Source organism: Bos indicus x Bos taurus, chromosome 19 (assembly GCF_003369695.1).
Source record: "Bos indicus x Bos taurus breed Angus x Brahman F1 hybrid chromosome 19, Bos_hybrid_MaternalHap_v2.0, whole genome shotgun sequence".
Taxonomy (NCBI): Eukaryota; Metazoa; Chordata; class Mammalia; order Artiodactyla; family Bovidae; genus Bos; species Bos indicus x Bos taurus.
In genome coordinates this window covers 59,370,358-59,391,651 of record NC_040094.1, presented here as the reverse complement: position 1 = coordinate 59,391,651, position 21,294 = coordinate 59,370,358, and the positions used below count along the sequence as shown (strand labels likewise).

Sequence of the window (21,294 nt, the reverse complement as noted above, 5' to 3'; positions counted from 1 at the left end):
CTCACCTGGGATGTTGTGGATGGTGATGGCCAGGATGAGCAACGCGATCCGCCGCCAGCTGCTGCCGCCGGGCTGCGCCGCGCTGCCCCGAGGTGGCCCGGGGGCAGCGGGGCCCTCCGCGAGGTCGGTGGCCACGGCCCTCTTCCTCTGATACGCCTCGCCGTTCTCACTCTTGTCTGAGCAGAAAGAGGGACATAGAGAGAGCCGTCAGAAAGAAGGTACGTCAGGACTTGGACAAGCAGTGGTGGGGGGAGCTTGCACGACCGGACGAGGTCTATTTCCTAACTTCCTAATGGTCCGTACATGCATCCATCTGGTCCTCCACACCTTCATTCATTACTCTGTTCTTAGGATCAGATTATCCCAAATACTCATGGTTTCCCAAGTGCCCAGATTATCCCAAATATCCATGGGTGATTTGCCGGTTCCTAATGGAGGCAAACTGCCCGGCTCTGAAATACAGAAGAGCAAGACTGAGGCAGAGAATCCAGGCTGCGGTTCGCAGCCCCTTACCTATCAGGGAGGCTTCCCGGAGGAGGAGCGTCTTGATCAAATCTTAAACCCGCGGTGGCACAAATAGAAAGGAGAGTCTCTCCATCATCTGAGCCTGCAGACCCTGACTCGGACGACGCAGACAGGCCACCAGGTCCTGTCGTCGGGATGTCCACCGTGAGCAGTGAGACCTGACAGCCCAGTTTTGACTTGCTCCCCCAAGGGGGTTACTAGTGGCCTCTTGCACTCTCAAAAGTGTCCTGCTTTGGAGGATAAACTGTGTGACTTCCCAGGCTGGGGGGAACAGCAGAAGCTTGACTGAGGCTCTGCTCTGACAGGGCCAGCAGGGACCTCCCCATGGTGGCCGCTTCCCTTCTCTGGGGACACGTTTTTCACAAGTAAAATCATTCTTGTCTCTGAGCTGAAAACTGCAGAAAACTTTTCCCAACATCAAAGTAAGAAACTTGGAGGTTTCCGTTACCCCTGACCCCAGGAGGGTGGTGCGGCCTCTGCTTACTCTTGGCGGAAAAGCAAGACAAGGGCGCTTATCTCACACCCTGGGTACTTCATGTCAAGACCAGACTCTCACTGCATAAATGGGATCAGATCTTTGATTCCATTTTCAGATGAGCAGACTTTAGTGGAATACATCAAAACATGAAAACAGCAACAACAAAAAAAAACAAACCATTACTCGGTGGTTTGCTGAGACCAAGCAGCTTGAAGAGGAAGAAAGACGTGCAGGGCAGGTGGGCTCGCTCCTCCCCAGCTGGCCTCAGGGGGCTTTCTCCCAGGGACAGCGGAGGCTCAGAGCCACTGGGGAGACGGGGCCTGTGATCCATCCTCTCAAGTGCCAGGGTCATCAGCCCTCCAATGGTCGTGAGCCACAATGCATAACACCAGCCCCTGGAGGGTGCAACTGTCTCAGGGGATTGCGACTCCTCCAAGGCGATATTTGCACAAGCGGAAGCTCAACATTCACTTTGTGGTGTCTATACGTGTGTGCATGCACGTGAGTGTGTGTGTGTGTGTGTGCACACGCGCAAGTATGCAGTTACCCCTGGACCCGCCTATCTTTTTTTAATTAATTAGTTTGTCTGCGCTGGGTCTTTGTTCCTGCTCAGGCTTTTCTCTAGTCATGGCGAGCGAAGGCTACTCTCCAGTTTCGGAGCAGAGTTTCTCTTGCTGCAGAGCACAGGCTTTAGGCGCGTGGGCTCAGCAGCTGTGGTGCACAGGTTGAGCTGCTCTAAGGCATGAGGGATCTTCCCGGACCACGGATCGAACCCGTGTCCCCTGCACTGGCGGGTGGGTTCTTATGCACTGCTCCATCGGGGAAGTCTAGTACCGTCTTTCTTGCCTCCAATATTAGATGATCTTCGTGTGTGTGTGCACAGGTGTGTGCTTCTCGGCACACCTCGTTTTTTTTTTTTTAATTGTTGACAATACCTGATAACTCAGGCTACAGAGGCTTGTCGTGGAACTGAACAAAACGCGTGGGATTTTAAGTCCATAAACACCAAAGGCACAAGCAAGCAGGCCTAAGTGCTGGGCACAGAGGAAGCTGTGCAGTGATGGGGGCACCCAGCTGTCTCCGGGGCCAGTCAGTGGACACCCCGGACACCCGGACTCTCCTCTGAATACACAGCCCCAGCAGGGATGCTCTCTGGTGGGAGTTGATAGAGATAAAATAAAGGAATAACTCTTCCCTTTGGGATTTTCATAACTTCAGGAAGGACAGACGGTTGGACATGGATCACGCCCTTGAATCGAAGGGACAGAAGTGCACTGTCCCAAGAAAGCACGGGGAGGCCACGCTCGTATGTCACTGTCACAGAAGGATCCGACTCTAGGCCTCCTGCAAGTGACGCACAGACAGCAACGGAGCCGGGGGCCTCGTGAGCAAATTCCAGCACCAAACACGCGTTTAACAGAAACGTCGAGAGGTGTAAAGACTGATAAACCCAGGCGAGGATGCGAGCCTCGCCTCGGGGTCCTCGCCGAAGTGTGAACGCGGATGTGGCTGCCTTTCCCTGGTGAGAAACGGGAGGGTGCAAACGCCTGATGCGCTGGGAAAGGTAAATAAGCCAGCATTTGATAACAGCTGCTAATGAGCCTGCAACGAGGAACATTAGTCCAGATAAATCATCACCGAGAGGAAGGGTGCGTCCCCAGCCATGAATGTTCTCGCCTCTCCTGGAAAGGCTGGTTAAATCTTCACACTCTGCCCAGTAAGATGCCAGCACCACGGACGAAGGGTGACCCCTTAACAGAGGCAACAGCTGAGCCCGGTGTGGGATCAGGGATCGACCCGTGAGATTTCCTGGGAGAGGAGAGGTCTGGGCACTTTTCAAGCAGGATTTGGCAAAGGAGAAGGACGTTTTGCGGAAGAAACAGCCGATGTCGGGTTTAGGAATGAAAAACCTCACCAGTGACATGGGGGTAATACTGAGAACTTAGTCTCAACAAATCCTCCTTCCTTAAAAAAGCCCCATGAGGTAGAGATGATCCCCTTCAACAAACGAGGAGCTTAAATAACAGAGAGGTAGAGCAGCTGGTTCCAAGTCACAGCCCTGAATTCCAAGTCCTGAGTTCATCTTGGATTCAGGAGTCCAGCTGGGTCCTTTGCCTCCAGAAGCCACCTCTTAACCAGGGCCCTGCGGTTGACCGGGAGTCGGGGGTGGCGTGGTGACCTACCCCTATGCTCACAAGAGTGTGTGTTAGTCGCTCAGTCATGTCCAATTCTTTGAGACCCCATGGACTGCAGCCCGCCCCCAGGCTCCTCTGTCCCTGGGATTCTCCAGCCAAGAATACTGGAGTGGGTTGCCATTCCCTTCTCCAGGGGATTTTCCCGACCCAGGGATCGAACCTGGGTCTCCTGCATTACAGGCAGATTCTTTACCATCTGAGCCACCATGGAAGCCCAAAAGCATAGCAAAGCCAATCACCACAGTGACATTTAGGAACTTGAAATCCAAGACACTTAAGTTCAGAGAGACCCAGTGAGCTTGCATCACCAGAGGCAGAAAAGGCTCCGTGGAAATCTCATATCTATAATCACTCCCGCTCGTCCACAAACCTGAAACCATGAAGACACTATTTCTTAACCCGTTAGATCTACTGTTTTAAGTATAAAGCCGCTGTCCGTAGGATATATTTATTAACACCAAGCCAGGGACACTGGGTTACAATCCTTTAAAGAAGGTGGAAAGACTTCAAAGTTGCCCATCATCAAAACCCAATGTTTTAAAAACTTAAACTCGAGCATCTACACACCCACACCCGGAAGGGGCCCAAGGCCGGGGCTCAGCCTGCCGCCCCGCTCTTCATCCTGTCGGGGGGCACCCCGTTGCTAAATGTGAGAATGAGGACCACAGGGAACAGACAGAGCAGACCAAGGCTCCCTTTTCCAGCTGAATCACGAGGTGACTTTATTGCACACATTTGTCCCCTGCTTTCTTCTCCCCCAAACAAGGGACATGATGCTTGTACCAACTCACCATACTGTACAGCAAAAAACAGAGCGGGGGTCTGATGGGCACAAGCTGGGGAAGTTGGGGGGAGAGGAGATAAGCCCCCTCCCCTTGGGGTGTGACTTCCTCCCCCGTGAAAGGGCCTGATGTCCTCAGATCACAGGCTCTGAATCACTTCCCATCAGCGATGCTTCAGAAAGTAAGGTGGGACTTTCTATCATCTTTCCAGTAAAAAAAAAAAATACAAGGAAGATTTTGGGACAATGAGTCCTTACAGATTCAAGGACCTCAGACTTCATCTTGCTAGATAAACGCCACGGTAGTCTTCGTTTCGTCCCCCATGGGCCCAGACTCAGCAGGAACAGGATGTTTGCTGCCCCTGTGATGATGCAGTCGACCAAATCCATCAATAATAGGCCCGGAGATGGACGCTCAGGCCACCAGAGAATAAGAGGAACGCTAATTGACAGATCATCAGCCACAGGAGCTTTAGAAATGTCCCCAAGATATTACTGGAGATGATCTGGTTGAATTAGCACAAGTAGGCAAATTCTCGTCCGCTAAACACAGAACGCTTCAGGTCCCTGGAAAAAACTCCTTCTTCCTAAATCCTTGCTGTGCGATGCTTGTGCTCAGTCACGTCCGGCTCTGCGACCCTGTGGCCCGTAGCCTGCCAGACTCCTCTGTCCATGGGATTTTTCAGGCAATAACTCTGGAGCACGCTGCCATTTCCTCCTCCAGAGGATCTTCCCCACCCAGGACTGAACCGCATCTCCTGTCTCCTGCATCGGCAGGGGGATTCTTTACCGCTGAGCCACCGGAGAAGCCCTTGTGGGTTATCCATTTTAAATACAGCAGTGTGTATGTGGCTTATACATCTTAATATACAGTTTCATATTCCACTTGTTTCATTTAAGACTACAGAAATATTTTCTAAATTCCTTAGCCTCTGGGACTCTAGTTTTTAATGGCTCCATTTTTGTTCAGTCCCAAATCTATCCTTTTCTTTTTCATTTGAGTCATTGCTCTCGGTTTCCCAGATGTTAAAAGGCGCAGTGCTTCTCTCTCGCCACATGGGGGCGTACTCCTTCAGCTCCCTCCCATCCACCCCAGGAAAGCTCCTTCACTTCGGGCACTAACTCTGTCCTCCAGCTTCACGATTCACACACACCACTGGACCATGTAAAAGGGCTGGCCTACCCCAGGAAGCAGAGCTTAGCAAGTGAGGAAAAGCTCCTACTGCTGGGACTTCCCTGGTAGTCCGGTGGTTAACACTCTGGCTCCCAGTGCAAGGGGGTCCGGGGTTCAATCCCTGGTCAGGGAACTGGATCCCACGCACTGCAACTAAGACCTGGTTCAGCCAAATAAATAAATAAAATAAAAGATATTAAAAAACAACAACTCGTACTGCAAATGGTGGGAGATGGGGAATCTCAGTGCAAAAGATCCTTAAACATTCCGGTGCTTACTTGCTTGCTCATAAATTACTCCTGGCCAACAACTGGTTTCCTGAAATTGAACTGCAACGGAGATGCGATTTGTCACATGCCTTCCACAAACGCAAATGCAAGAGAGATGCATTTGAAAATAAGCCAGAGAAGATTCCTTTCACTGACCCAGGGCTCCCTCTCCATCTTTCAGTAAGTATTACCTCTTGAGGATAATTTCTGATTCCATTTCCAAAGAAAGGAGAGACGGCCTTGGAGATGGAGGGATAAACCAAACTCATTCCTGGCTTTTGATCGTGGTGGGGAGGAGGAAAGTCCCGGTGGCTTCAGGGAGAAAAAAAGGATTTTCAAGGGCGGAGGAAGATTCTGATGCTTCAACATTCTGCCTTCAGTCCTGTCTTTGGAGCCTGTCGGGCACCTGAAAGGTGACTCAGCTGTGAGGAACAGGGACGGCGGGGTGCGATGGCTGGGTGACACAACGCAGTCTATCGCTGATCAAGAGCCAAGAGGAAACGGAAGGAAAAAAGATGTTCATGCCTTTCCTGGAAGAAATTCCTTACACACTCATTCACCCAGGACTGTCTTTAGATCACCCAGAACCCCGTGGAAATAGCATCACATCGGCTCCAAATGTAAAGTCCCGGCGTAAAACCAGGCAGGACATTCACTTAATGTCATCAACTTAATACATTTAATGGTTTTAACTGGTCAAGGCAGGGCTGGTTAGCCATTCAATCCATCCTGCCATTGAGCAAGGACCCCCCAGCACAAACTCTCCTCCTAATAACCTCATTTCTAAAGATACAAATGCAGACTTAAGCAACCTTGGAAAACCTACAAGTATACAGAAGAAAATTGAAATCACATCAGCTGAAAAAACATTTTTTTTGAGTTTGCTGTATTTCCTTCCACACTTTTTCAAGTGGTTTTACATAACTGGGATGATCACATTATACAACCGCAGACTATTTTTGTTCCCACTGAACACAACACAAACATTTCCCCCATATGATTAAAAACCCTTAGAAGCATTTCAAGTGGTACAAATTACTGTTCACCTTCTCAAACCACTGGGCATTTAGGCTATTCCTAAATTTTTCTTTTCCCTAAAAATATCACTGCAGAATCTTTAAGCTATATAAACAATCAGCAATTTGAACCAAATTCCCAGAAGTTGAACTGCTGATCCAAGGGCCTTGACAGGTTGGTCTAACCAATTTCCGGAAAGGCCACTCCATTTACAGTCCTCTGAGCAGGGTCTGCAAGTTTTCATCACGCTGTTTTTTTCAGTCAGCCTGAGTATTTTTCATTTAAAAATAAATGTATCTATTTATGGGGGAAATGACATTTCCCCTCTGACTACAAATAAAAGTGGACATTTCTCACAGCTCCAGGCATATTACTTTCCTCTGTTGTGCAAGGGAGGTCTCTTTAAAGAACGTGAATAGGATTAGACAATCCCTTAGAGACACGAGTAATTTTCCTGTGATCCACTTACTCGTGTCAGTGAGTAACGAGATGGAGCTGGGAGCAGTGGATATCATAAAGTAGACAAATGGATCCAGTTGGTCACGTTGAAATTTCAGCCTCCACTTACTAAATTCCTTTTTGACATTCCTCAGGACAGAAAAGTGCCCTTAAGAAAAAAGTGCTGGACAAAACTATAGTTCAACAAAATGCACGCACCTCTATGTTCATAGCAGCATCATTCGCAGTAGCCAGGAGTGGGAACAACTGAAACGCCCAGCAGCGGAGGGATGGGTAAAGGAGACGTGGAGATACACGCAGTGGGATATCACGCAGTCATTAAAAAGAAGGAAATAAAGCCATTTGCAGCAACCCAATGGATCCAGATGTTATCATCCCGAGCGAAGTCAGCCAGAGAAGGACAAATACCGCACGACATCACGTATGTGTGGGATCTAAACTATTACACAGATGAACTTGCTTATGAAACAGAACCAGACTCTCAGACAAGAGAGCAGACCAGCGGCTGTCAGGGCGGTGGTGCGGAGTGGGGGGGTGTATTAGGGACTTGGGATTAGCAAGTGGAGACCATTATACAGAGAATGGACAGACAAAATCCTACTGTATAGCCAAGGAACTGTATTCAATAACTTGTGATAAAATAAAACGGAAAAATATGCAAAAGGATGTATATATACCTACATATATGTTTAGCTGAATCACTTTGCTGTACAGCAGAAATTAAACACAACACTGGAAATCAACTATACCTCAACAACCAAAAGTTTAAAGAGGCCTGCTATCAACATTCCAGTACACCTTTTGGGTGCTGCTGCTGCTAAGTCGCTTCAGTCGTGTCCGACTCTGTGCGACGCCATGGACTGTAGCCCACCAGGGTCCTCCATCCCTGGGATTCTCCAGACAAGAACACTGGAGTGGGTTGCCATTTCCTTCTCCAAGATTTGGGTGCAATGTGAACATTTTTATTGGGTTGCCACAAACCTTCAATTTATAAAAAAAAAAAAAAGCAGTATCTGCAAAGTTCAATAAACAAAGTGCAATAAAACAAGTCTGCCTGTACAGCAAGAATATCTAGTGTGGACAGGACCCTTGCAAGAGTTTCTCGATTTAGCAAATGAAAAGGGTGCTGCTCAGTTGCAAATGAATTTCAGATAAAACAAAACCTTTCAGTATAAGTATATCCCGAATACTGCAGGGGATATACTTATGCTAAAAAGTTCCCATTGTTGATCTGAAAGTTGATTTTGACTGGATATCCTGCATTTTAACCTACAGTCCTATCTGTGCCCGATTTCAGGCCCGAGTTCCAGGTCAGGGAGAAATTGGGCCAACTGTGAGTGCACTCTCCTCTGAGAGTGGCCACACGTTTGTCTCAGCAAGAAATCTTTCAAGGCTGTGCTTGCTATGTGGGTCGTGTATAAGTCAGGATAGGAAAAGATTCCATGAGAGACCAAGGAAGCTTCATGGAAAGATCACTGAAGTATTTATTATGCTTAGTTACTAACCTTTAGGCAGAGGCACATCTGGAGTTTAAGAAACATGGTGAAAACATTAATCGGGGCTTCCCTGGTGGCTCAGATGGTAAAGAATCCACCTGCAATGTGGGACACCAGGGTTGGATCCCTGGGTCAGGAAGATCCCCTGAAGAAAGGAATGGCAGCCCACTCCAATATTCTTGCCTGGAGAATTTCATGGACAGAAGGAGCCTGGAAGGCTATAGTCCACAGAGTTGCAAAGAGTCAGACACAACCGAGAAAAACTTAATTTACAACCTTAGTAACTATAATAGATATATCTCCATTTATCGTTCTAATAATCCACAATCCACAGGAGCATCAGAGGCTCTGTGCTGTGTAAGAAGGCTGACTAGATCCCCTTGTCTTTTAAGTCTGCACAATTTTTCCAGGCACTAGAAGTCATCCGTGCCTTAGCTTTGATGCTTATGAATAAGCAATTGCTTTGCTACAATGGCGAAACAAATAGGTCTGCATAATTGGTAAAAAATTAAATGTACATCAGAAGAAGAAATGGGTTCTCTATTAGCTAAAGATTTCTCATCCTATTAAGCAAACCACCCACTAAAACGCTGCTTGTTCCAAATAGCTAAGTATGATAATAACTTCTACTCTGCGTCAGTGGAGCCTGGATCTCCAATAAGATTAAAATGTCCACCTACCAGGTCAGCTCCTCTATTTTATAAAGGGACAGACAACTGTTTCATCAACATGAACTCATCTCTGGTGAATTAATTGTTCGCTAAAAAATATACCCCAAGTGGGCTCCAGAGCCATCGCTCGTTCTCCGTAGGTGACCCGACATGCTGTGTTCAGTGCAAACTCCCCGGTGGGGAAAGGACCGTCGTGGCTTTTGGGGCATCCATCAGCAAGGAGACACTTGATTCCAAAGAGCTCTAGACGCCTCTTTGGAGAAGGGCTTCCCTAGTGGCTTGGATGGTAAAGAATCTGCCTACAATGTGGCAGACCCGGGTGGGATCCCTGGGTCAGGAAGATCCCCTGGAGAAGGGAACGGCTACCCACTCCAGAGTTCTTGCCTGGAGAATTCCAAGGACAGAGGAGCCTGGCGGGCTACAGTCCATGGGATCACAAAGAGTCGGACACAGCTAGTGACTACCACCACATTGAGAGAGGGCATTTTGGAGAACTTTGGGCATCTTGGAGAAGAAGGTTTAGGAGAGCTTTGCAAAGGACCCTCCACCTCTCTGGGAAAGATGGTGGCTCCTGCCTGGTCTTGCTGCTGCTAAGTCGCTTCAGTCGTGTCCGACTCTGTGCCACCCCATAGACGGAAGCCCAGGCTCTCCCGTCCCTGGGATTCTCCAGGCAAGAACACTGGAGTGGGTTGCCATTTCCTTCTCCAATGCATGAAGGTGAAAAGTGAAAGGGAAGTCGCTCAGTCGTGTCCAACTCTTAGCGACCCCATGGACTGCAGCCCACCAGGCTCCTCCGTCTATGGGATTTTCCAAGCAAGAGTACTGGAGTGGGGTGCCATCGCCTTCTCCACCTGCCTGGTCTCACGTGGTTATAAATTACCGGGTCTAGGAGGAGGCATCCAAAACCACAGCATCTGTTATGTTTCAGGGCTTGTGTTCAACGGCTGGTGTGGGCTCCAGAGTCACTAGGCCCCCTTTCACCTTTGACAGAGGCTGCTCTGCCAGCTCCGCTACCTCTGAGAATAAAGACTCATAGCCGAGATCACTGTACCTCCAAGCGCGGAATGAACAGCATCCCTAGCTGCGCATGGTGGCGGCGATTAAAAGATGACTCCAGGACCCCCTCCTGATAGCTACTGAATTAGAGCCTCTGGGAGAAGGGCCCAGGAGTCTGCATTGTACAAGCCACGTAGCCCCTCCAGGCTCACCCCAGTAATTCTGATACAGATGACGTTCTAAACATGTGTGTTTTATGGTCCAGTGGTTAAGACTTTGCCTTCCAATGCAGGGGGTGCGGTTTTGATCCCGGGTTGGGATCCCACATGCCTCTCGGCCGAAAAACCCCCATAAAACAGGAGCAGTGTTGTAGAAAATTCAATAAGGACTTTAAAAGTGGTCCACATCAAAGATAAAATTTAAGTAAAAAAAGGATAACAAGGAATTATGTGGGGGGTTCGGACCAGGGGTTGAGCAGCCTCTCAACAGAGGAGCTTACTAACCAGGAGGAAATTCCAGGAGACGATGGACACACTGGAAGCAAACGGCACTGGATCAGCAGACAAAATCCCTTCCCTGGGGGAGAGGATGTAGGTCACCACAAAGAATATCCTCCCACGGAGAGCCTGCATGGGGCAGAAGCACCTGCACTTTTCTGAGTTGAGAAGGGCTCCTGTGCCGGCGTAACCTATGAGGCTGGAAGGGTGAAGCTATATCAAGGCCCTGGTGAACATCCGTGGGTTAGTTGGGCTCATTTCCAATCAGCATGGGCTTAGCAATTAGCATTACATTGAGATGCAAATAATTTATACATTATGGAAATGCAGCTAAATGTCTGTCTCTAAAGGTCTTGTTTTCCTAATCAGGTAAATATTTCCCCAGCAGAATTTCCATGCTATTAATCTGTTCAAGAAACATTTCAGACAGAGGGCAGGGGTAAACTTCAGCACAGCTACCCACGCTGTTAGGAAAAAGAAAACAAGTCTCCCAATATCAGGGTCCCAACTAGTAAAGAAAACCTACTCTCCCACCCCGGGTGTTTGCAGGGCACCTTGTGTGACAGCGAAGTTCTGCAAAGTTTGACTTGCGGGTTGGGGGTGGACCATGGAAAGAAAAAGCCTGCTGGCATGGCTGGGGAGGCGCGAGGGGGATGTTTCTGGCTGGTCTGGTGTGAGTTTGCGAGTTCCATCATCGCCTCCCCTCTCTCCAGATCAGCAAAAGTGACCTGAACGCATGAGCCACCTGTTTCTCGGCCGGGATGATCGGGGAAGACAGCTACCAGGGCTGTGGGTCCTCTGGACTCTCCTTTTCAGCATATGCACCTGTGTGTGTCCATGTGTGTGTGGGTATGTGTGTGGGTGGGTGTGTGTGTGTGCCCATGTGTGACAGAGAAAGAGAGACAGCAGTGTGCTCACCCCAGAGCAGCATCATCTTTTTGCTCCGAGGCGCTCTAACAGTCTCTCTCAGTCCTTAGGGCAGTGACTGGTCCCCATCCTTTCTCGCGCCAGGGACCACATTCATGGAAGACAACTTTTCCACTGACCCTGGGGTGGGGGTAGGGGGGACGGTTTCAGGATGATTCAAATGCATCACATTTCTTGTGTACTGCATTCCTATCATTATTACAGCAGCTCCCCCTCAGCTCATCGGGCGTTAGATCCCGGAGGGTGGGGACCCCTGTCTTAGGGAACTATCAACCAAAGAAAAGAACGCGTGGTGGGTGCGGGCAGCCGGGGACGGGGCGGACACAGGCTGAGTCGCTGGCCGAAGGTGCCCAGGCCTCCAGGAGCTGCCTACCAAGGAGACAAGTTGGGCGGGCGCCCACAGCAGGTGCTCCGGCATTCTCCTCTTTTCTCACCCCTCCAGGCTTCTCTCTGCCCCTTCTTCTCCGAGCTAATGACCCAGAGGACTCTTGGCATCACTGGGCATGGAGGACGCGAGAGGAGCGGTGCTGGGGGACCGGATGAGGTCAGTTCACTCGCTTTCAAGGAGCCGGTTCCTGGGCCACCCAGGTTCTCATCCCGGTCCCACCATGTCCTGGTTCTACATTCAGGGACGTCGCTCGGTACCCGGGGACCTTGGTCTCCATCTCCACGTGGGGATGCTAATGCTGCCCGCCCCGAAGTTCAGGTGCGAGGAGATGGGTGTGGGGCCCCTGGCAGGCACACAGCAACTACAGCACAAAACCCGTCCATCTCAGCAGCTCCCACGGTGAACTTGTATTCCATTTATAAAAACACGAAAGAAAGGTTAATGGCGTGGCTAGCATACCTGGTCCATTCTTCACTTAAACCGCCAAAAGCAGGAGGTTCGTAGTGAAGGAGGAGAAATTAGATCACGATCGAACCCGGTGCAGAATTTTCAAGTACCGTCCAACCCCAACGCCCCACACCCGCAATGCAGAAGCAGGCCACGACTGGAATGTGAACGTTTCAAAATTCCACAGTCGCGTTGACATTTTCAGCTTACAGGAGGGACCACGTGCCGCTAAAGACAAGAGGAACTTTCCATCAATAAAAGGAGCAGGCCGGTGCCCTTCAAGATACGGTCAATCTTTCTTAGAACTACAAAGCAACTTTTTTTTTTCTTTCATTTAAAAAAAAAAATAGAGTTACTGATCTAATGCAGTTTACTTAGGTTAACAGTGATACCAGTTTTCACTTCCTAAAAAAATATGTGACAATCAAGGAGATGGGAGCAAAGTAGGTCACCAGCATACCTGCTTATGATCCAGAGAAAGCTATAATATGTAGACAGACAGACAGACGACATAGACGGATAGCTAGACAGGCAGGAGTGAAAGTGAAGTGAAAGTGAAGGTCACTCAGTCATGTCCCACTCTTTCGACCCCATAGACTATACAGTCCATGGGATTCTCCAGGCCAGAATACTGGAGTGGGTAGCCCTTCCCTTCTACAGGGGATCTTCCCAATCCAGGGATTGAAGCTGGGTCTCCTGCATTGCAGGCAGATTCTTTACCAGCTGAGTCACAAGGGAAGCCCAAGAATACTGGAGTGGGTAGCCTATCCCTTCCCCAGCAGATCTTTCCGACCCAGGAATCGAACCAGGGTCTCCTGCATTGCAGGCAGATTCTTTACCAACTGAGCTATGAGGGAAGCCTCAGACAGGCAGACATACGTATATAAATATACATGTGATCTATGTAATATAAATAAATAATATTCTGATGCTATTTCATTAAACCATTGTATTTCCATTTTCAGATTTACTTTCATACACGCACACATATATATATATGAATATTTTGTTGTTGTTATTGTTGTTTAGTTGCTAAGTTGTGTCCAACTCTCTGTGACCCCATGGACTGAATCTTGCCAGGCTCCTCTGTCCATTCAGCACTGAAGGACTGCTTTGAAGAGGTAAGGGAGAAGTCAGGAAACACAGAAGTTTTTGAAAACAAAACCAAACAAAAACAGGTAGTCAGAACATCAAAAGACTAGTGTTAATTAAAGAAATGGAGAAGGCAATGGCACCCCACTCCAGTACTCTTGCCTGGAAAATCCCATGGATGGAGGAGCCTGGAAGGCTGCAGTCCATGGGGTCGCTGAGGGTCGGACACGACTGAGCAACTTCACTTTCACTTTTCACTTTCATGCACTGGAGAAGGAAATGGCAAAAGAGAAAAACAGGCATCTCAAGTTAATGAATTCAGCGCTTGCCTCTGTATCGGAAGATGCAAGAGTCAGGCTCATTGAAATCATGCCTTCAAAACGAACCTTCACTGTCTAGGGCCAGGATCCCATTTTTCTCCGTCCTGCATCCCCTCAGGGTACGCAGCCCAGGGCGGCTACAGTGGTGGATGGTCTGATGGCCCCCAGCATCCTTTGTTTACTGATCTGGCAGGCTATATTCTGTCCTCAGTATCAAAGAGTATAAAATTTCAGTTAAGCACTACAGACCTGTTGCACCAACAGTCAATTCTGACGTGTCCTACGTTTAAAAATCTGGCAAGGGAGAGTAGATCTCACCTGAGGTATTCTTACCATAATAAAATAACATTTAAAAAGAAATGACACCTAAATAACTTCTATAAAAATTATACTTTAAAATAAAACTTTAAGTTCAGATTCTCGGAACTCGTGATAGACCTGGGCAGGGCTCAGGACTCTGCAGGTACGACAGGCATTCTAGAAAACAAAGCTTTGGGGAGAAAGAAGGATCCAGGAAAACACAATGAAAACCCATTAAGAATGGAATCCCAGGGGCTTTGCTGGTGGTCCAGGGGCTAAGACCTTGTGCTCAAAACGAAGGCAGCCTGGGTTCGATCCCTGGTCGAGGAACTAGATCCCACATGCCACAGCTAAGACTTCTCGTGCCCCAACTAAAGTTCCCATATGCCGCGGCTAAGACCAGCGCAGCCAAAAATAAATAAAATATATATTAGAAAGAACGGACGCCCAAGCTTGTTACGCGCAGCCCAGATCCCTCACCAGCTGTTCACTGGGCGTCTTCACTTGGGGGTCTTCTTGTCATTTTGCTCCCTCTGCACTAAATGGAACATGTCACCTTACACCTCAGATGCGTTCCTCCTCTTGCGATCGCTCTTCGGATGACAGATTCCGTAATCACCCTCACTTACCAAATGAGGAACATGGGAGCAAGCGTCAGTGCAGAAAACCCAAGGAACCCCCACTGAGAAACCCTGTTCCGAGAGGAGCCCAGGGAAACCCAGGGAGGGATGCTGGCAGGGGGGCGGGGGGCAGGAAGTGTGGAGGGGAGGGGGCAGGGTCCTGCACTTTGCCCACGGGATAACCTGCCAGGCCCTTCACAACCATTCCTGAGAACCGAATATCCAACCCAGAAAGGGCTACCTGGCACTTTTCTTGGCGTTATCAGAATGGAGCAGTTATCCAGCCTAAACCCCTGAAGTGGCAAGTTCTCCCCTGCCCACCAAAATCTGTCCCCGATTATGCCCCTGCAGCCCTGAGCCTGCAGAGGAGTCGGGTCTGGGCTCAGCCAAGCCCGCGGGACCGCTGGCGCCAGAGGCAGTTAGCGGGGTGGGGGTGGGGGGCTAGGAAAGCAGGGAGCATGCTGTCATGGCAACCGACGATTAACCAGGGATGGGGAAGAAGGTGCTCAGCTAATTGAAACCCAGGCAACGTTTTAACTCAAACGCCGAGAAAGTTAATGCTCGGTTAGATTTTCTCTTGTCCTCTTTCCCCGCTGTCTTTTCTTGACAGCAAGTAGTTTTAAACCATTGCCTCCCTCCACACCCCCCTCCACAATCACCCCTAAAGATGAGGTTTCTGAAAATCCACTGAACTGAATCTCCCCTCCTCATCACCACAGCCGGGCACAGAGCGGCCTGCGAGCTCCAGTTTTCTCTGTCTATTGCCTCTCCATCCCACAGGAAATTCTGTTTGCCCAAAAGATCCTTAGGATTGCATACGTTCTCCCATCACTTCCTCACGGCAAGAATCCAGGACAGGCATTCTCGCTCTGTAATATGAGTGAGAATCACTTGAAGAATTCTCAAAGGCAGGTTCCCCATCCTAGGACAGCTGACTGTGGCAGATCTTTTTTGAGCTCCCCAAGGAATCCTGATATAAAGAGAACAAGTTTCACCCCATGAGAAATGCAACCCAACGGGTGTGGGCTTTTCCCACAGCACTGTCTGCCATGGGGCAGGCTGGGCTTAGCTCAAGCTGGACACGTCCTGGCCTCTCGCCCACTGCAGACGGTGAAAGGGTTAACAGGAGAACCCCTGCCGCCTCGCTGGGCTCCCTAAGCCGTGTTCGGAATGTGCTGGACTCCCCTGGAAAACACCTCCCAGGATCCTCACCATCAAGACATGCCTTCTTCAAGCCACACAAAACAAAGATGATTGGATCCCAGAAATATTCATGGATGAACTCACTGCTTTCAACGTGAGTCCCCCCACTCAAAAATTCCCCCCCAGCCTACCAGCTTAACAGGAGTACGAACACGGCTCACGGGTCAGTCTTGGGAAGAGTGAACATTTGTTCATATGTTTATTTCCTTGTCCAATGTATGGAAATGTCAAATCACAAGTCTTGAAAAACACACAAGTTCATGAAACTCCAGGAAGAGAGGCTGAAGGATGACCGGCTGCCTGGCAGAACCTGGGACCCAAAGGCCCCGCCAACCACTGAGCACTGGACGCAGGCAGGATTGCTTTGCAGACGTGAGTCTCTGCTGGAGATAGGTAGGTTTCCAGCAAGACTAACAATTAAGATAAAACCGAAATCTCCCTCCACAAACACCTAGAAATATGCATGAAATAAACAAGCCAAAAAGGTTTCAAATGCACATCTGAGCCTGCAACAGAGAAAGGGAATATTACACATCAACTGTGCCTCAAATATGTACATAAATATATATATATATATATATATATATATATGCCTAACTTGATAACAGGGCTTCCCAGGTGGCGCTAGTGGTAAAGAACCTACCTGACAATGCAGGAGACAATAAGAGATGCAGTTTGGATACCTGGGTCGGGAAGATCCCCTGGAGGAGGGCATGGCAACCCACTCCAGCACTCTTGCCTGGAGAATCCCATGGACAGAGGAGCCTCTCTGGCCTGTAGCCCACCAGGCTACAGTCCACAGGGCCACAAAAGAGTCAGTCACGACTGAAGTGACTCAGTGCACACACATGCAACTTGATGAAAGCCGTAAGAGAAGAAATTAAAACCACTGAAAAGAAGCACATGTAACGAAGACAAAGCAGACATATTAACATCCTAAAAATAAAAAACACCAAACAAGTGAAAAACATAAGCAGACATAAAACTGAAATGAGGCTGCTGTCATATGGATTTTTATGATGCCCGCAGAGAATATACAACATATAACACAATTCCAGTTTGATGAAAGCTGTCTGAATGGAATAATGCAGAATAATACTGTCAAAGTGCTAAAGGAAATAAACATTTCTGTCAACCTAGAAATTTAAATGCAATTCAATTTTCCCTTTCAAGAGTCAGAGCAAAATAAAGGCATTTTTAGAGAAGACTAAGCTTTTTCCCTTCATGGATCCCAAATGAAAAAGCATCAGAGGAAGAATGGAAGCAATGAAGTCACGAGCCAGCAGCAAGCAGCACCCGCTGATGGGCCAGACTCGGGCACTGGTCAGGAAGTCCATTTGGAAGTATCTGGAAGAGCCAGGTTCTCGTAGGGAAGGAGGGAAAAAAATCCTTTACCCACTTAGGTTCGGTGCCTGAGGCCTGTAAATTAAGCCAACAAAGACAGACTAACAAGAAAAAAACAGAGCTTATCAACATGTGCAGCACGCACGCACAGAGGGGAAACTCAGGGATGAGTAACTCAAAGGGGTGGGTAGAGCTTGGGGCTGCTGTAGCATCTTATCCAAGAATAACACATCTGGAGAGAAAGACAGACAAAGGAAGAGACAGTTAGGCTTTTAGGAATGATACATGGGGGTCAATACATGCGGGAACTAATGGGAGAAAAGGGTGGTTTGGGGAAGGCTTGTTACAGATTCTGTGGTCCCTCCTCTGGGCAGAGGAGCTCTAAACTTGTCTCTGGAGCCAAAGAGTCCTTCTGCGCCTCCTAAGGCCTCTTTCTCACCGGCAATTTTATGTCCTGTTTCTTAGGTAGAAAGAGGGAGGTCCAAGAGCCCTTCCTGCATCTGCCATTTCAGCTCCAAAGAATCAGTACACCCAAGGGGCATATTTTGGGGTGGCATGTTCTCCTCCTCCACATTCTCAAAGACTGGTGTACATGTTAAATATGCAAACCTGGGCTTCTTCCCCCGGGGAAACTCGTTCTGAAAGCCAAAGGCAGATTCCTGTTTTTAAATGGCAGTTTTTTTTAATTGATTTTTTCTCAATCGGAAAAGAGCATAAAGAAGAAAAGAAAATGGTAATGTAATCCCACTGCCCAGATAATCCCTGCTGACATTCCAAAGCATAAACTAGAGATACGTGGTTAGAAAGACAAGCAGAACAGTGAGAAGTGAAATATTTGCTGCCGTATCAGTAAACAAGCACGTCACAGCCATCAGCTCTTCCAGCCCTCCAGTGTGAGCCTAAGGGCACTCAGGAAGGAGAAAAATACCTGCAAACTAACAGCCATCAGATTGCAGCCACTCCCTGCGGTGAGCCCGGGGGAGCTCAGGACCTGAAGAAACGCAGGATACTTGCCCAGGAGAGCTGAGATGCGCATGGAAGGAATGATTCCATCGAGCCCAGACTCTCACATCTTCCCACACACAGAAAAGCGCTTCGGTCCTTCACTTGGGCTATCTGGTCTTCTTTAATTAACAATAATCTTTTGATCTTCCGAATACCTGCCCTTTGTGGCAAAACTTCTATATAACCTGGCTCCTCCCCTCGCCTCCTCAGAGCAGTTATCTCGGGGTCACCTGAGATGCTGTCCTCTGAGATGAAGTCTTAAAAATTCCCACTGAATAAAACATAACTCTCGGGACTTCCCTGGCGGTCCAGTAAGATGCTACACTCCCAACACAGGGATCCTGGGTTCAACCCCTGGTCGGGGAACTAGATCCACATGCTGCAGTGAAGACCTGTTGCAGCCAGATAAATATTAAAAAAAAAAAACAAAAAAAAAACCTCTCGGCTTTTAGGTTGTGACTAACTTTTTAAGTGGACGACAGGAAAGGTTGAAATGGAAACCTGGAGTCTCCCTTCCCTAGGTATCAGGAATCACAGATCCTCCTGCACTCTTTCACAGAAAAAATTAGACTAATACCAGAATTACTGTCCTGTTTAACAGTTCTTTTTCCTACCCATCCCGTTTTGTAGTTTGGGTTTGTTTTTTTTTTTTTTGCTTAATCTAACCTGCAGATTTTTCTACACCTGCACTTAAAAAACCTACTTTGTTCTTCAGTTCAGTTCCGTTCACTTCAGTCGCTCAGTCGTGTCCGACTCTTTGTGACCCCATGAATCACAGCACACCAGGCCTCCCTGTCCATCACCAACTCCCGGAGTTCACTCAAACTCACGTCCATCGAGTCAGTGATGCCATCCGGCCATCTCATCCTCTGTCGTCCCCTTCCCCTCTTGCCCCTAATCCCTCCCAGCATCAGAGTCTTTTCCAGTGAGTCAACTCTTCGCATGAGGTGGCCAAAGTACTGGAGTTTCAGCTTTAGCATCATTCCTTCAAATGAACACCCAGGACTGATCTCCTTTAGAATGGACCGGTTGGATCTCCTTGCAGTCCAACAGACTTTCAAGAGTCTTCTCCAACACTACAGTTCAAAAGCATCAATTCTTCAGTGCTCAGCCTTCTTCACAGTCCAACTCTCACATCCATACATGACCACTGGAATAACCATAGCCTTGACTAGACGGACCTTTGTTGGCAAAGTAATGTCTCTGCTTTTCAATATGCTGTCTAGGTTGGTCATAACTTTGTTATTCAGTAGATTTAAAACAGAGAAGAAATCACATCTTCAGTGTTTTAGGTGATACTGATGTGCAGGGGTCAGCAGAGCATGCTGAGAAACGCTGACACCACGACAAAGTCTGTCTGTTTCAACATCAATCCACGCACAGGCTTGGAGATGCCCTTCACTTCTAACAAGCATCCTGGAATATCTCTGAATGGCCTGCATTTACACACTGCTCTCACAGTGCAGGTGGGTAAATATTCCTGTCCAGACTCCGTTCATCCACCTGCAAGGGTCTTGCAATAACTGCCGGGGGGTCAGATGGCTCTAAGGCAGGAAATTATTCCTGGCTTTGCCTCTGAGAACAGAGTGCCCTGAAGCAATCTGTGCACTTGCAAAGCATCATGGTTAGACTCCTGAATCACCACTCATCCATTTCCAGTCTTGGTTCGAAGCCAAAGCAAAGGTAAGCAGCCAACAGGTGGCCCCGTCCACACAGCCAGAGGTTCTCCAGATGCAGAGAGACCCCCTCCTCCTCCAGGGGCCACACTTCCTGCAGATTCAGGGTTGCCTGTTAAGTGGGCCCAAAGATAACGCTGCTATTGATTCATCCCAAGCATCATTTTGCAGTCTCACGGATCTTTTAATTGGAAAAGATCTACCTGCTAATGCGCCTATGATATCCTTTACCTGCGTGGCATGCTCGGTTGCTCAGTCATGTCCGAGTCTTTGGGACCCCATGGACTCCAGCACACCAGGCTCCTCTGTCCATGGGATTTCCCAGGCAAGAATACTGGAGTGGGAAGCCATCTCCTACTCCAAGGATCCTTTACCTAGTTATTTCCAAAATTCCCCGGCAATCCGCCCTCCCTGGCTGCAGACAGGACGCCCACCACAGGGAGATCTGCAGGGGGGAGATGAGCAATAGCAGCAGTTTTGCTCCTGTCTGAGTGCTGGGGGCAGGAAGGAGGCAGGCGAGCCCACCCAGAGGACAGAGTCCTGGAGGTGACGGGGGGCTGGAAGCTGAGACCCACAGTCTAAATTGACAGATCTTTTGGGGTGGGTCCCCAGATCCCCACCCACACCTCAGCCACATCCTCTGAGGCGGCTTTCCCCCAAGTGGGAGACGCTGGGATGCAGGAGTGCTTCACCGTGTCCCTAGGGGTGGTCATCTGGACCAGGCAGGTACAACTCACCCATCCTGGCAGCTTCTCAGGCTCAACCGTCCTCCTGAATGGAGGACACATACCCTGGGAGCTGTGGGGTAGCCCTCACCTCACTGTAACGCAGCTGGCAAAGCAGGTTTGCAGAGTGGAGAAAGCAGAAGGAAAATGGAAATGAGAGGCCTCGGAGGGGACGCGGAGCAGAGCAAATAAACACGGATCGTGAGTCCTGCTTCCTGGCAGCTCACGGTGAAGAATCTGCCTGCAGCGCAGGAGACGCAGGTTCAATCCCTAGGTTGGAAAGATCACCTAGAGAAGGGCACGGCAGCCCACTCCAGTATTGTTGCCTGGAGAATCCCATGGACAGAGCAGCCATGGGGCCACAGTATAGCAGAACACGACTCAGTGACTCAAAAAGAAAACAGCTCTGCATTCCCGGCTCCAGCACCCACAAGGATCGCCTCGCCCTTGGATTCTATGCCCTGAAAACGGGTTCTCTCTTATCCCTTTGCCTCTTCTGAAATGGATTTCCTCCTTTCAACTGCAAGCTTTTTTTTAAAATCAAGACAAAAGCCACAGTTGCGATAAAGTCTTGACGGCTGACGGTGGAACAAGAGAACAGCAGGTGGGAAACAACCACTGAAATGTTTGCCTCTGGGAGAGACTGAGCGTGGCTGACGGCTGCTCCAAAGCAAAAAGAAGAATCCTGA

At 48.8% G+C, this 21,294-nt stretch overlaps 1 protein-coding gene across 7 annotated transcripts in view; it reads right to left on the bottom strand.

Moving 5' to 3' along the window:
* The window catches only part of SLC39A11 (solute carrier family 39 member 11), a 376,154-nt gene that overhangs the window by 104,883 nt on the left and 249,977 nt on the right, over nucleotides 1–21,294 (bottom strand). For all 7 annotated transcript variants that reach the window (XM_027518931.1, XM_027518935.1, XM_027518932.1 and 4 more), the window contains one exon: nucleotides 6–176. In XM_027518931.1, coding sequence (XP_027374732.1) covers nucleotides 6–176 — 171 coding nt within the window. The remainder of the gene's footprint in view (nucleotides 1–5; nucleotides 177–21,294) is intronic.